The 17,014-nt window shown below is 36.9% G+C and overlaps 1 protein-coding gene across 1 annotated transcript; it reads right to left on the reverse strand.

Moving 5' to 3' along the window:
• Positions 1 to 15,600: 15,600 nt before the first annotated feature.
• On the reverse strand, positions 15,601 to 16,795 carry LOC108336846 (uncharacterized). The gene is made up of 2 exons (XM_017573293.1): positions 16,019 to 16,795; positions 15,601 to 15,837 (listed from the first exon to the last, which is right to left on the reverse strand). Exons 1-2 carry the CDS (start codon positions 16,793 to 16,795, stop codon positions 15,601 to 15,603), a joined length of 1,014 nt encoding a protein of 337 aa, XP_017428782.1.
• Positions 16,796 to 17,014: the final 219 nt, after the last annotated feature.

The following is a 17,014-nucleotide window of genomic DNA, read 5'->3' on the forward strand; positions in this document are numbered from 1 at the left end:
AAAGAGAGTGGTGACTCCCTTTGGCATTGGTTATTTAAAATGGAGGGATATTCCCTTTGGCATTGGATGTTGAAAAGAAAGTGGCGTTCTCTTTGGCAAATAGTTGTAGAAAAGAGAACGGTACTCAAGTGGTGAATCCTTTTTTATGAGGGGGATATATGTTCTGCCTTGTGTGATAGGAGACATGTCCAAAGCCAAAAGAAGGATGACTCAAGTGTATCTATATAGGGAATCTACATATTGGACTGTAGGAGTGGCTATAGTTGGTGAGGTAAGGTACAAGAGTGTGACTAAGTCTTGTCATGATGGAGTTCATGGTTTGGTGTTGCTCATGGTGTGATTCATGATTGGGATAATCATGATGGTAGTGTATATGGGATGTTGATCATGATATTTAACACGCTCAAAGTTATGCTTTGCTGATAGTGGTGTTACCATAATGGTTATAGTAGTAATTAACACATGTGGTAATGAGTGGATAGACCAAAGGTCTATGTGTGAGATGTTAGTGATGACATCAAGGATTAGAGATCAAGGATCAAGGATTGAAGTTTAAGGATCGGTGATCGAGGATCGAGTAATTCATTATGATTGAATTGTTTATGTTAGAGGATTAGGAATCTTATTGTTATTATTTCTGTGTATGGGGTGTTTGATTATGGTTGATATAATCAGAAGGTATGTATTTTGTTGTGTGTGTATAATCAGAAGGTATGTATCTTATTGTGTGTTTGATTATAGTTGATATAATCAATATGTATGTATCTTATTGTTATGACTATTTTATCGGTATCTTACCCCACATAGTTTTGTGTGTGTGCATGTGAATGCGATGATCGTATAATGTCTGATGTTTTACATGAGCAAATGATATTGCAAATGGTGCTGAGGCATGATAGATTCGAGAGATGACGGGGGACAAACTTGGGATTTTATTTACAGTTATTACTTTTGAACTTTGAGACAATGTAATTGAAGTCGTTTTATTTCTTTCGTTATTTTCATTTGACAAATATTTTGGAACTATTATGTTTTATGCAGGTTTGAATGTTTAGGTTTTTGAAAATACGTTTTCGCGAAATGTTAAAGTTTTAAAATTTACCAGTTGTTGTAAACCCGTGACATCCCATAATTTGGGGCGTCACACCCTGTGCTTGAAGCAATTTGTGGTGCATTCTTAGAGCTTGGTAGTTCTCTTTGTTGTAAGGGAAGCTAGTTCTTTTTTTATGTTGATTTAAAAATTGATTGTATTATGGTGTGATTGATAGATGTTGAATGTTTCTGATAGCGATCTTAATTTATGTAAATTATTGTGTTGAGATTGTGCTTGATCACTTGATGTTTATGGACTTTGTATGATTTTGTACTAAACTTCCATTTATGATGGTTTGTGTTGTTGAGATGTTCTTGGTTGTGTTGAAATTGGTTAAAAGTATAGGAGAATTGAACTAGGATGAGTAATAAATGTTTTTGGTCAAAAACAATATGAAGTTCAATTTTAAAGTTTATTTAGAGGTGATTTAAGACTTGTTAGAGTTGTGAATGTGTTGAAATCTGGTCTGGAAAGAGGTAGTAGTAAGTTGGTGGTTTTTTGGTTGGTTTTTAAGTTCATCTTAGGGGTTTGGACTAGTAAGATTTTGATTTATATGTTATGTGTAAAAATGGAAGGTTTTCAATGTGTTGTTAAGTCACTTTAGACTTGTTAAAGTTCTTAAGTTACTCAAAAATGAGCTAGAACTTATAAAATTCAATTTTGGTCTCTAAGGTGAGGTTTTAGTTGTTTTAAGTTGAAATCTTGTTGTAAAACAGTAGAAAACTAGTTTAAGTTGGATTATGCACATTTGTTTAGGTCCATAGTAGTTTAGAATCCAATCTAGGAGTGTTAGAAATGGATAAAAGTGGTTAGAATAAGCAGTGAATGGTTTAGGAGTTTTAATTTTGTAATTTTGGAGATGTAGAATTTTGTAGCGAGGCTAGGCGAGCAAAAGGAGCTCATTGGGAGAGTTTAGGGAAGTTCTGGCATGAATTATAGAGGTTAGGCGAGCCAACTTGTTGAGCTTGGGGAGCTTGCTATTTTGGCTCTCGATGGCGAGTGTAGGCTGCTTGTTGGGCGAGTTTTCAAGATTTTTGGTAGAAAGTTTCAGGGGCTGGGCAAGCTCCCTCGTTGGGCTAAAGAAGCTCTCTATTTGGGAACTCGTTGGGCGAGAAGTTTGTGCTCGTTGGGCGAGTAAGTTCGAGTTGTTTGGAGTATTTTGTTTTCTCTTCTGTTTTATGATTGGTTTTTTATGATGGAATTTTATGTCAAATGCTCTGTAATATGATTTTAAAAGATATGATGCTATGAACAGTCTGATTGAACTCATAATTGTTTCTAAAGATTTTCTAGGGTAAAATTATTAGTGTTGGTTTCGAGTAAGTGATGTATTAATGTAGGGACTCAGTCTTTGAAGTTATCCTAACACTTTAATAATCGTGTCATCTTAGATAGAGAAAGGGGTTATGTAGTGAGGAGTAGTATGAGATTCTAGTCTATGTTCTGGTGTTCTCTGTTTATAGGTGGTCGATGGATTAACCTTATGTGATAGCTTAGGAGGGACAATTGTTTCACCACTACTAGTGTTAAACTTGCCATAGTTTGACATCAATACATCTATCATGATAGTTCTATTTAGGTCAATGACATGATTAGGATGATTGGTTTGTTTTGAATAGAATGAAATATACAATGAAATCTTTTTGTGCAATAATATTTTATTTTGTTGTCATTAGTTTGCCCTTCTTTAGTATTTTGTTGTTTGTTTGTATGCGTTGTTTTTGTGATAATCATCTGGTGGTGTGAGTAGAGAGAGATGATATTTTACTCAAGCAAGCACTCGACGAAGATAGTGTAGATGTAGATATATTATAGTTTATGCTTTCCTTTTTACTTTATTAGAGCATCATTTTGTAGATAGCTTTTGGGACTAGTACTTGTATATGAAATTTTAATTTATGGTTATGATAGATAACTATAATTAAACTTTATTTTTCTTGTCTTTTTAACTGTTTTATTTTCTTGAATATGTGAAAGCTCCTTTATAGTATATGAATGGGATGTTATAGTACAAGTCTTTAATGGATTTATATTATAGTTGATTAATTGTTAGAGTGTTACAAAATTTGATAAATAATAATAACCAGATGTTTAAATGTATAACTAAGTTTCCTTTTTTTTTTCTAATTCAAACTAAATCGATTTAATTGATAATGAATTCGAAACCAATCTTATCTCTTATTTAATAAATGTGAAATTTTATAAAAATTAAAAACATATATTCATTTACCTAAGATATCATCATATAAAATAGTTTATATATATTTTTCTAATAGTTTATATATTTTTTTAAAAAAAGAGAATTTTAAATCAACACTGAAACACGTATATATAATTACACTTTCAAAAAGAAATATTTGATTAAAAAAAGTTATGGACGAATTAAATAAAATAAATAAATTAATAACAGGAAAAAGATAATTAAGTTTTTTTTCATATTTCAAAATGAATAGTTTATATTATGGGACAAATTTACTAACCGCCAGTAGTCTAAAGCTGCCCCTACTCGAGCATGGCATGGCACTATACTCTCTCTTTCACTATGTCCAAATTTGAAAGCTTCTGTTCCTTTGAGTTATTAGCTTTCCGTTTCTAAAACGGTGTTCGGTTGCCACTCACGAACATAGCCTGGCCTTGTTCAATTCCTAGTCAAAAGTTACCCATTACTTTTATCATTAATTTGTTAATTATTTATTTCAAAATATTACTTTTAAATCCTTAGTCATTGTCTTAAAAAAATACTCTCTCTTTTTGTGTAAAATTTACATGTCTCTAATATGAATTGAAATAAAAAGTTTATATTGTAACACCCAATATTTATCAATATATTTATTACCTATGCATAGTAATTTCAATATTTTTATATACATTTAAAACCTATACAGTATCAAAAAATGTATTAAGTTTTTCAAACATAATAATTACTCTAAGATATGCGTTTTAAAATAAGATACCCTTATATTTTTAAAGTCAACTTCCAACTTCATTTACTCCCTTACAAGAAAATCATAACAAATGTTACGGAATAAAAATATTACAATACTAATATAAATTTAAATTTAGTTTATCATAATATATATATATATATATATATATATATATATATATATATATATATATATATATATATATATATTTATGTTTAAATAGGACGAGGATAACCGCCTATTCTCTTTCAGTACCGAACGTTCTTTTAGTTCTGAGTTCCGATAAATCGACTAGCCTTTTAGTCTTGTAATTCTGCGTGCTAAGCGTCCTTGTTCCTTCCTTCAGGATATTAAACACCGGATAGGGGAAAGATCTACAGAAGAAACTCTGACGTTCAAGTCAATTTTTTTTTCTATAGATCTATTATGAGTAATCAAAAGTCTAAAGTCAATTTATCTCGAAAGTAAACCCCTGTTTATAGAGTTTAAAGGAATCTGACCCATTAATTTACCTCTTAATGGTCATTAATGCAAACCTTAAACGCTTAACAGTAGTCATTATGACCTTAATTACGTCTTAACTATGCTCAACAGTTGTCGGGATCGAGCGGCTCCAATACATTTTCGAGCGTCTACCACTCGATTTTACTTAGAGCTCTCAAAATAGGTCACAACCTGCGAGCCAAGCCGGCCCACCACGGGTTCGGACCGGGTTGGGTTTGAAAAAATTGTATTTTTTTTATGTTGGTCAGATTTCAACCCGGCTAATTTAAACCCGGCTCATGCGAGTTGAACCCATGGTGGGCTGGGTTGGCCCACCAACCCACTTACCTAATATTATTTTATTAAATTTTAATTTTATAAAAAAATATTTATTATTTTTTTTTGCTTGAAAAACTTATTTAAGTTCCCTATTTTCAAAATTAATTAAACACCCATGTTTAGACTGAAATTTGGGAGTGAAATTTGTTTAGATTTAAATTATAGAAAGTTTGTAAATTTTTTTATTTAAAAAAATTGTAATTAAGTGAGCCAGTGTGGCAACCCGTTTACCCACCAACCTGTGGTGGGTCGGGCCGTGCTCGAATTTTTTTGGCTCGTTAATAAATGAGTCGGGTTGGGTTGGCTCACTAAGTAACCAACCTGTGGTGGGCCGGGCCGGGTGGCCCGTTTTGACAGCTCTAGTTTTACTCGTGTACTTTGCAATCCTTACTGATCGGTTGGATTCGAGCCCATAGTAACATAAGCCCCTTGCGTAGGGTTTCAAAGTCTTCATTGATCGGTTTAAGGCCTCATGGACCGTGACAAGCACCTTAGTCATCGTGTCCTTTCAATACCTGCAAAATGGCGGGAAAAGTAGAAGTTATAGAGTCACGATTGTAAAAAAGGGGTGGGAAAAGATGAAGACGTAACGTCACAATGCCTGAACCGTTAGATCTTTTCTTTTTGGACGCTTTAGATGGTTTTGGCGTACCGCCTTTACCACCTATAAATAGTGGTAGGGTTACCCTATTTTTTCACTTTTACCTTCACCTTTTAGCAAAACGAACGTTTTTCCTGCTTTTTTCTTCCCCACTGCTTCCACCTTCTGCTTCAGGTAACTATGTATTCTCACGACTTTTATGATTCTGCCGGTGAAGAGGGCAAGGGTATGCTAACAACAGAGTTTCCACATCTTCCTCCTCCACCTTGGGTGCCCTCGACGATAGAAGTGCCTCTTTCAGAGATCATGTCGGGCCTTCAGACCATGGGGACTCTTCAAACATCCTCGAGGACAGTGATGCTCCTAACGAAGTTGTCATTCATGTGCATTTCGTTCGAGCCTGGGATGGCAAGCCTAGAACTTGGCCCACCGTCATCGGCTATGATTGGGCTCCATATGAGGTCAGACAAATCTCTTCCTCCTTCTACTCTCGTTGCCCCTTCAAGGACCTAGCCGGCCATGTTTTCCTAGTGAAGGCGGCCAAAGACGCAAGTCATTTTAAGCTTGCCATCTGCCAAATGACCGAGCGGGTGTGTCATGGTCGAGAAAACTATGTTTCTGACTTCTTTTACGCCTACGCCACAATGTTTAAGGACTTGAAGGTCCTTCTTCCTTTTTCGGAGTACCATAAGGGTGTTCTATGGGAACTTAATGTGGCTTCCACCTAGCTGCACCCATTAACGGATGGGCGTTCATGCAGGCATTTTCCACTGCCTGCACGGCTCTTGGCCTTTATCCCAGTCTTGGCACCTTCCTATACTTTTTTCGTGTACAGCCTCACCCGAGCAAACCTTGGGTTTCCCTTACCTCCATTCTAGACCAACAGCTTTTTACACTATTCAACAGTTCCTACAAGGATTTCAAGGGGAACTTTTTTAAGGTTCTTCCTCTAGAGGTCGGTCGTCCCAACTTCTCCTTTTCGGACGGCCAACCTAAATTTCTATTTTATTGGACTGATTGTCCAAAGAGGGATATTTCGTGGCCTAAACCCCGGATGACGCGCGAGGAGCTGGATTTGATCAGTCAACTAAGTCAGCTACCCCGCAAGTCCTCCTCTCACACACTCATCCACTTTCTGAACAACAAAAATCTTCACTCTAACGTTTTTGGTAAGCTTCTTTTGACCACTTTTTTCGAGCAATCATTTGTAACTTATCTAAATTTCCTTTGGTCGTGAAGATTACTTGACTTGAATGGATCCGGCGAAAAGCAGCAACTTCGCCCACTGGTTCGCCTAGAGGGGGGGCGATTTGAAGAAAACAATTAGTGAACAGACTTCCTCCCGTGCGCCTCTTACTGCCATCGCCCCTAAGACAACCACGCCAACTCAACGGACACATCCTCCACCGACCGTCCTTGATGTCCCAACTGCTAATTTCGCTCGGTCATTCCCTAGTGCTGCCAAGAAGGTCATGGAAGCTATTCACCTGTCTTCTGATCCAACTCAGAAGAGAAAGAATAGGAGTAAGCCCGTTCGGGAGCCTTCTACCTTGTCCAAACATAGCAAGCGAGCACTACCGGACGATCCTCCTCTTTTCGGGCCGCTCGACACCATCTCATGGGTTGCCAAACGTATTCATTTTGACCTTTTTGCTAAAGAAAAGGATCTAGTGAAGGGGATGACTTAAGAAGAGGCCTCAAACATGGCTTTGGAGCTAGCCCCTCGGTCCGCCATGTGTTAAGATATCAGCAAGTCTACCGAATCGTATCACGTAATATAAAATGGTAAGACCAAGTATCGTATCCCAAAGGACTCACAACACTAAATAGTTGTGTAATTGTTTAACTAATTAAAACTTAAGAACAATTTTTGGGGTTTTGAATGCAAATACAATAAAAATAAACATCAATGCAATTTGATCAATTAAGGCTAAACACTAGAATGAATGGGTGAAGTTGATAATATAATAATGTTGTTGGGGTTTAGATTTCAACTAATCACTCTCATTCATATATGAATTCTTCTTCTTCATTAAATTGTTAACGTCACTCTCTAAGTTACTTAAAACCTGATCCCTCAGCGAATAAAGTCTATCCTTAATTACTAGACCACAATCCCTTGCATCCCTAATAATTAATTCTGCATTACGATTAGGAGCTTAAGACGACCAAAAGTCATACCCTCATCCTTGAGCAATACTGTTTTTGGGAGCAATTCTCGAGAACCTAAATTGTAAGATACCTCCCGGTACTCATGCAAATCATACATCATGCCATGAATGAGTTAAATATAACAAGCATTGAGCGAAGAAGAATTACCCTAACAATTAATGAAAGAAGCATATGTAATTAAAACATATTCAAATACATGAGAGTTTAGAGGTTACATCTTCCCCAACAACAAATAAGGTTTAGTTCCCCATTAACATGGAGAAACTAGATGAACAATGGAATGGAAGAGATAGAAAATCCTAGAAAGAGAATAGGAGAGTTGTCACATCCCCAAATCTACCCCCACAGGGGTGAAATGTGTGTTTCTGTGCTTATGTCATCAAAAGATACAATCCCTAGGACGTCCAAGTCCTTAAATATATCAAAATAATAAAAAAAACAGGTATAAGTCCACGTCGTTGGTGCTCAGCACCCTAAGTGGGGCGCCCAGGTGGTGTGCGGGAAAAAAGCTTGAATGGCTGTAGCTTAGGGCCCCTGAGGGGGCCCTCAATTTCATCTTGACTTTTCTACACTACGTTTTTTTTTCTCTTTTTCTGCATTTCAACTCCTTGGTACTTTAACTCCTCTTTCAAATCATTCCAATAACCTACAAAATCAAGGGAATGTAGTGATAAAATCATTAAGTATACCCTCTACTCACTTATTCACAAAACTAAACTAAAAACATAGTTCAAGCAAGCTTCTAAGTCAAAAAGGGTTCTTTTAATATCAAAATTGAATCACAAATAACGGTATACTCAACCGTTATCACAACCCCAAACTTGAAACTTTGCTTGTCCTCAAGAAAAATGTAACTTGGCTTAAACAAAATAATCATACTACAATGGTCAAGCATATCAAAAAGCATTTTCCTCTAAGTAAATCACTCGTGTGTGCTCATCATAGAAAGATTAGTAAAGATATAATGATGCTTTAGCCAATAAAGCTTCAACTGTGGTGCTCACATGATCAAGACATACCACAACAGATGCAAACCTCATGAATAATCAACAACCAAGCAAGAATGTTATCATACAGTGCATGGAACAATTCCTCACCAAAGATAGTGTTTTACTCAAGCACTCAAAAGTGTTTCACTCAAGCACTCAAAAGTATTTCACTCAACTCAAAGGTGTATAATGAGGTGACACTCTTACACTCTACCATCACAATGTCACATGAGTCAACTTTGTCTTTCATTTAAATACCATCAAACATACTCACAAGCAAGTTAACATCACAAGGGTTTTTCAAGGCTTGTAGCATGGTCGAGCTAAGAAGAAAATTGATTTTTCTAGACAACAAAATCCTTGAGTTAAGAGAGTACACAATTCATTTATTCTCATTAATAATCAACTCTCTTTCTTATTTTATGTGAGAAACCAATTTTGAACTTATTCCCAACTTTACTTGCATTGAACTTAACATTTTCTTTCCTTTATTTTCTTTTCTTTTGCTTTTTGCTTTTGCTCTTTCTTTTCCCCAATGCTCTTTAATGAATTTCACAAAGTTCTTTTCGGTTTCTCACCACCCCAAACTCGAACCATTCTCCATTACCACAAAAACATACTCTACTTAACTCAAGGTAAGGATTTTAAAATGGGTTTTTGCCATTCAACTTTAAGCTCAAGGTTCAAAGGGTAAAGAGAAACATTGTTCTTTGTTGGGTTCACCTATGGGCATTGGCGCTAAGGGAGAAGAAAACATGGCCTTGATCATATGTAACAAGCAAGCAAGTGGTTCAATCATAGAAAATTAGGCAAAATCAATCATTCTTCCAAAGCAATAGCATTCAATCAATCAAAGACTCTGGAATCTAACCTCTCACGGGTTAAATCAAGTTCCACAATTTGATAAACATCCTGCCTAGCATATTAATCACAATTGAAACCATGCATCTGTTTTAAACACAATTATGAGCAACCACCATCTATGCTTAAAAGCTTCACCAATCATTAACTCAACATGCATCATTAAACAATAGAGCAAACACAAGAATATTACTCATCACAAACAACAATTTATCACCTCATACCAAACCATTGCATCACAATTCATTAAACCAAGTACATAAGCAAGCTAAAATAATAACAAAACAAACAAAATTAAAATAAGCATATAAAAATCCTGATCCAGCAGCATCCATTAGTAGATGCTTTCATCTAAATCTTTCAACATCCATCAGTAGATGTGAATCCTTCCCATCAGCATCCATCAGTAGATGCTGAGCTTTATCATCTTCATCGACATCCATCAATAGATGCTTTCATCCTCATCAGCATCCATCGGTAGACGCTTAATGACATAGCATCTATCAGTAGATGCTTAATCTAGTAGCATCCATCAGTAGATGCTCTCATCTAAATCATCCTAGCATCTATTATTAGATGCTTTAATCTGGTAGCATCCATCAGTAGATGCTCTCATCTAAATCATCCTAGCATCTACTAGTAGATGCTTTAATCTAGTAGCATCCATCAGTAGATGCTCTCATCTAAATCATCCTAGCATCCATCAGTAGATGCTATCATCTGAGTCCTCCTAGCATCCCTCAATAGATGTTGTCCAGCATCCATCAGTAGATGCTTTCATTACTGCAAAAAAAAAAATCAAATCCAAACCACATAAATAATCAATTAAAAAGAAAAAGTCAGAAATTGGGTTGCCTCCCAATAAGCGCTTATTTAACTTCACGAGCCTGACACCATTAAGCACAATCCAGATTTTTGATATTGGTGCTTTTCTCTCTTTCATCACACCAACATAACTTCAACAACTTCCTAGTCATCATCTTTACTCTCCTTGAATAAGGAGCCTCAATCTCAATAACTCCAATATCTTTAATATCTTTAATCACCCATAACATGTTCTTGAATTTCACTGGTTTGCCAAGGTAGGGTTCATTACTTCCAGACCTAAAAAGAAAAATTCTAATTGTACTTGAAGTCTAGCGCTCAGCGCCCTAAATGGGGCGACCAAGCGTTGATGTGTGACATCCTACGCTGAGGGCCCTTTGAGGTTCAACCAGGCGCGCCCTGCGACCTTCTTCAACCTTCTTCTCTTTTTTATGATCTTGTGCTCCTAGTACAGAATTTTGGATGTAATCCTGCAGACACTAAAGAACACTGCACTAGAGCACCCAATTAGCACAAACAGATAAAAAGATAAAAAGGTAAAAAGATAAAAAGATAAAAAGATAAAAAGATAAAAAGATAAAAAGATAAAAAGATAAAAAGATAAAAAGATAAAAAGATAAAAAGATAAAAAGATAAAAAGATAAAAAGATAAAAAGATAAAAAGATAAAAAGATAAAAAGATAAAAAGATAAAAAGATAAAAAGATAAAAAGATAAAAAGATAAAAAGATAAAAAGATAAAAAGATAAAAAGATAAACAGATAAAAAGATAAAAAGATAAAAAAGATAAAAAAAACAAAAGATTAAGTCTAATCGGTTAAGAATCACACAAAAGTATAGTTTAAACCACAAGTTCCTGGCACCGGCGCCAAAAACTTGTTACGATATCGGTAAGTGTACCGAATCGTATCAAGTAATATAAAATGGAAAAACCAAGTATCGTATCCCAAAGGACTCACGGCACTAAATAGTTGTGTAATTGCTTAACTAATTAAGACTTGTGAACAATTTTTCGGGTTTTGAATGCAAATACAATAAAAATAAACATGAATGCAATTTGATCAATTGAGGTTAAAAACTAGAATGAATGGATGAATTTGATAATATGATAATGTTGTTGGGTTTAGATTTCACCTAATCACTCTCATGCATATATGAATTCTTCTTCTTCATTAAATTGTTAACGTCACTCTCTAAATTACTTAAAACTCAATCCCTCGGCGAAGAAAGCCTATCCTTAATTACTATACGACAATCCCTTGCATCCCTAATAATTAATTCTGCATTACGATTAGGAGCTTAAGACGACCAAAAGTCATACCCCCATCCCTGAGCAATACTTCTTTTGGGAGAAATTCTCCAGAACCTGAACTGTAAGATACCTCCCAATACTCAGGCAAATCATCCATGATGCCATGAATGAGTTAAACATAACAAGCATTGAGCGAAGAAGAATTACCCTAACAATTAATGAAAGAAGCATATGTAATTAAAACCAATTCAAATACATGATAGTTTAGAGGCTACATCTTCCCCCAACAACAAATAAGGTTTAGTTCCCCATTAACATGGAGAAACTAGATGAACAATGGAATGGAAGAGATAGAAAAACCGTAGAAAGAGAAGAGGAGAGATGTCACATCCTTAAATCTACCCCCGCAGGGGTGAAACGCGTGTTTTTGTGCTTATGCCATCAAAAGATACAATCCTTGAGGGGGCCCTTAGCTTCAGCTTGACTTTCTGCACTGCTTTTTTTTTCTGTTTTTCTGCATTCCAACTCCTTGGTACTTTAACTCCTCTTTCTAATCATTCCAATAACCTACAAAATCAAGGGAATTTAGTGTAAAAATTATTAAGTATACCCTCTACTCACTTATTCTCAAAACTAAATTAAAAACATGAGTCCAAGCAAGCTTCTAAGTCAAAAAGGGTTGATTTAATATCAAAATTGAATCACAGATAACACTATATTCAACCGTTATCACCATTTGCTTGGCCTATTCCATTGAGAGGAAAGTTGTTGTTTCGACCGAGCTTCAAGCGCTTCAAGAAATATATAATGAAGTTGTGAAGTCTAACCAAGAGTTGACCCTTCGGTTGGCATAAGTGGAAAGGATGGTGGAGTGATGGAGCTGTCGCGGCCCATACAAATTTGATGTGCATTAAAAATGCAGTATAGTGCTAGGAAGTGACTCCTAGGTCGTCTCTCATGGACCAAATGTGATTAAGGTAATAGGTCGAACACATAGTGGGGGAGGGGGGTTTGAAAGTGTTTTTGCAAGGAAAAGTTAAATTAAATTAAACTGAAAATTAAACATAACTAAACAGAACCGAAAGTATTGAAATAAATGTGCCAAACTGTAAAGCCAAACGGTGTTCTTCACGAGGTTGAACGGTCCTCCTAACAAGACCGAACGGCTCCAACAATAAGCAGGTTAGAGACCGAATGGTTCTAACGAAGAGACCGATCGGTGTTAAAGTAGTAAGCGAATGGAAATGCAAATGGAAAACTAAGTGCAGCCGAACGGTTTTAAGTTAACAAGTTAAGAATCGATCGGTCTAAATGCAGTGACCAATCGGTATCAACACAGTAGTAGCGAGATGCAGAAACCAAAAAACGCAGAATGCACGCAGAATTGATGGCAGAAACGAAACTTAAATAGCAAAATATGAAATTTGAAATGAGAAATGCACCAGAAAGAGAAACGTAATTAACGAAGGCATCCAAAATGTAAATTCACAAACGAGAAGAACTTAGAGAACGCAATTGAACAGTGAAAACTGAATGGCAGAAGCAAACAACTAGATAAAAGGGGATGAAGATGAAAAATGCATTGCAGAAAACGTAAATGAAGAAGAAACTTGAGTGCATCAACAAATTCAACCATGGAATTGTAAAGAGAATGAGTTCAATACATAAAAAGTAAATAAAGCAACACATAAACCTCCCCCAAGGGGGAGGAAGAAGAAGAAGCTCCCCCAAAAAGCTAAAATCCTAGCAGAGAACGTAAAGTGGCGGAGGAGAGTTTGAAAGTGAAAGTGATTTTGGGGTATATAGACCCCAAAAGATCAAACTACCCTTCTAATGGGCTTGTCCTACAAAATGACCTAAAATTGGACCCAAAGTCCTAAGGTTTGACCCAATAACAATCAAAAATGAAACTATACTCTAACACTAACGTGACCACACCCTTGAAGTCATAGAATATGCTTCCAACACTACTGTTGTTCACTACATCTGACCGTTCGGCCATGAGTACTATCCAGATCATGCATCAGATAAGGGCTCTCAGACCGTTCGGTTCAGCTATGCACTGCAATAGTTACTTGTCGCTCGGTTCTGGAGTGTTTGTCCATTATGTTCAATAGTGCTCAGCTTGTAGCTGACCGTCCGGTAGAGGTTTCAAGCGAGACTTTCTCAGACCGTCTAATCACTTCCATTCTGTACAGTAGGGCTTGGTTATTATTGCAGGCTCATTCTTTCAAGTCTTCAACAAACCGTTCGATTCTATAGTTTTTCTCAACCAAAGTTCACGATTCAGCAGACTGTTTGGTTCTGTAGTGCTCGACTATTACGCTTTGTCGTTCGGTATAACCAGTACTCAGCATCTCAGTTCGCTGGTGATTGGTGAAGGCACAACTGCTCGTTCGGCCAAGACTTCGTCAAACCGTTCGGTAAAGACTTTGTTAGACCGTTCGGTCAAGACTGTGTCAGATCGTTCGGTCCAACAAACTCTTATCATTTGGTTTTAGCCGTATCCGACCGTACGGTTCTGTGGAGTATGTTCAAACCCTCTCTCAACCTTTCAAACAATGATTGTCCTGCACATAATGATTGAAATAATTAAGCCCAAATAATTCAAATTAATTAAAATAAGAATTAGCCTTGAAATTAAGCCCAAATAGTGAAAATGAGATAAAAATGGAGAATTAAACACACTTCACTAACAAAATATGGTGCGGAAAGCTAAGTGTATAATGAAGAATGGTGACTCATCAAAATAGACCACACTTAATCTTTTGCACTCCTAGGAAAAATCAAGACGTAGAACAAGGAACCATTCTAAATACATCAAGAGTGTTACACAATCTTTAGGAAACAAAAAGAAAAAGTCACCAAAGACACAAAGTAGATTTACACAATCCTCAATGATTCTGAAAAAAGAAAAGGAGTAAACAACATCCAACACACAGATAATTAGAGGAAACAGATACTCATGGTAGTCATCCAAGCAATTCCAAAACATGGTAACATAATCAATCAGCTTAAGAGGTGAATCCAAAAACAACAAAACCTCATAGATGCATTATCGTGTTTCTCTCAAGTGTCTAAGGTAAGCAATGTCAACTCAATGCACCCAAGAAAGCAAACACAAACAGACTTGGCAAGCCTCTAATATCAACACTCAAAACATATGCATGTTCAAATCAAAAGGTCTTTTATGAATGTAATGGGGCCAAAGACAAGGGAGGATATAATATGTATGAGAAGTTATAAACCAAAAGAAATAGAGGAGCAATGGGGAACAAGTGTAAACACAGTCAAATCACACCTAAAACCTCTAATTCAATCATCTTCTTGACTCCATTATTCACAAAATTTTTTATTTTTCTCACTTTTCTCTATCTATTTTTTTTTCTTTTCTTTTCTCATCTTGTCTCTTTTTCTTTTCCCTCACTTTAAGACACAACTGTAAGAGACAACATACACAACATATTTACAAAAACAAAACAACAAGAGGAACCAACTAGCCAATTCCTCTCCTATAAAGGCTGCCTCCTATGAACAAAAAATGAGCGATCCTCTTAGATTCTGCAGCTCGCACAGTTAAGCCCTCCTCTTGTCTTTTGATCAATTCTCTGATCTCCCTCCTCCAATCAGGTCGATCGATTACCTTAAAAACCGACAAGCACTCTACCGAAGGCATTTTCATAACTTATCTTATGAATGATGATAATTGAGCTTGCTCCTTACCTCTAGCCAGCTTTGACAAGACATCAGCCTTAGCATTCTACTCTCTAGGCACATGCTTAAACTCCACTACCTGGAATTGTTTAACCAGTTCCTTTATTTATGGTAGTAATAGAGCAACTTATCGTCTTTATTTTGGAAACTTTCATGCAGTTGTCCAACTACCAATTGTGAATCCATTCGGCATTCGACGGAGGTCATCCCTAGGTCCTTAGCCAATTCAAGACCAGCAAATATCCCTTCATACTCGGCTTGATTGTTGCTTATCTTGAACCGGAAGATAATATATTGTTCGACTAGTAGACCGTTCGAGCCTTCTAAGACGACCCCTACTCCTCCTCATGTCCGGTCGGACGAATCGTCTACAAAGAGTTTCCATGGCTGTGAAGGTTCCTCTTTTAAAGGTAACTCAGCCGCAAAATCGGTCAAGTGTTGTCCACGTACTGATCCGCGCGACTCGAAACGCAATCCAAACTCAAACAACTCCACTGACCAACCTATTATTCTCCCTGCCAAGTCCAGCTTGCGCAGAATTTTAGCAATCGGATGGTCAATTCTCACCACTACCTGATGGCCCTGAAAGTAAGGCCTCAAACGTTGTAGGCTATTACAAGAGCCAAAGTAATCTTTACAACTTCCTTATATCTTATCTATGTATCTTGCAATGTTTTGCTAATGAAGTATATGATGAATAAGGCACTATCAAGTCTTCCGACAGATCCACTTGTTGAAACCTCTTCCAATACAGTATACTGACCGAACTTCCCTGATCAATAAGAACCTTTCCAATTTTGTACCGAGCGATAACAACAGTAATTACCATAGGGTCGTCTTGCTCGGGATCGGGAGCATGGAAATCTTCATTGGTAAACATAATTGGTGGCACTAAGCACTTCTTCACACCCACCCTATGAACGTTTTTCAACTCCCTCAAACTTTTCTTCCTCGCCAAGGCCGATGGTCCTCCTCCAGCAAATCCTCTAGAAATAGTGTTAATAACTCCATGTTGTGGCCGGTCATGACTCCGACTTCTGCTACGTCGATGGTCCAAATGGCGATCATCTCTACGATAAGTTGGTTGAGATTTTCCCCTCCTTGGTGGACTTCTCTCCACCCGATCACTTTTCACAAATCTCCTCAAATGTCCTGCTCGCACCAACTCCTCAACCTTGTCCCTTAAAATCGTGCATTCTTCAATGGTGTGCCCTATATTCAAATGATAGGTGCAATGTTTAGTTCCATCCGCATTCTTGGAGGGCCGAATAGGCTTCAAGGGTGGAAGAAGATCCGCACTCAAGGCTTCCTCTAAAATTCTTGCCCTTGGTGCGTTTAGCTGGGTATATCGTTCAAATCGAGGCCCTTTCGGACAATCTTTGAACTTTCTGCCTTTTTCTGTTCGTTTGGGATGAACGTCTTCTTTCTTTTCTTGGCTTAGGACCGAAGTATTATGCTTATGCTGCCTTTTTTTGACAGCTCGCATCTCCTCGATTCTGATGAATTTGGTCGCCCTATCTTGCAATTCATCCACAGTCATAGGGGGTTCTGCGAATAGGTTGTCTGCAAAAAAGCTAGGCCTCAGGGCAGTAGCTAAAGTACTAATTATGAACTTTTTGCCTACGTCCCTTACCTGCCGGGCAGTCCGATTATATTAGTCCATAAAATCTCTGAGGTTTTCTCCCTTCTCTTGCTTTATGTTAGTTAACTCCAAGTATGTAAGATTTCGCGTCTTACTAGAAGAAAATTTTCGTTCGAA

Source organism: Vigna angularis, chromosome 7 (assembly GCF_016808095.1).
Source record: "Vigna angularis cultivar LongXiaoDou No.4 chromosome 7, ASM1680809v1, whole genome shotgun sequence".
Lineage (NCBI taxonomy): Eukaryota > Viridiplantae > Streptophyta > Magnoliopsida > Fabales > Fabaceae > Vigna > Vigna angularis.

Excerpts from the sequence above, each read along its gene's own strand:
- LOC108336846 (XM_017573293.1), bottom strand. The coding sequence starts at position 16,795 with ATGACTGTGGATGAATTGCAAGATAGGGCGACCAAATTCATCAGAATC. Across the intron at positions 15,838-16,018 it reads TTATTGATCAGGGAAGTTCG|GGCCATCAGGTAGTGGTGAG; the intron begins GTCAGTATACTG and ends CCTTACTTTCAG.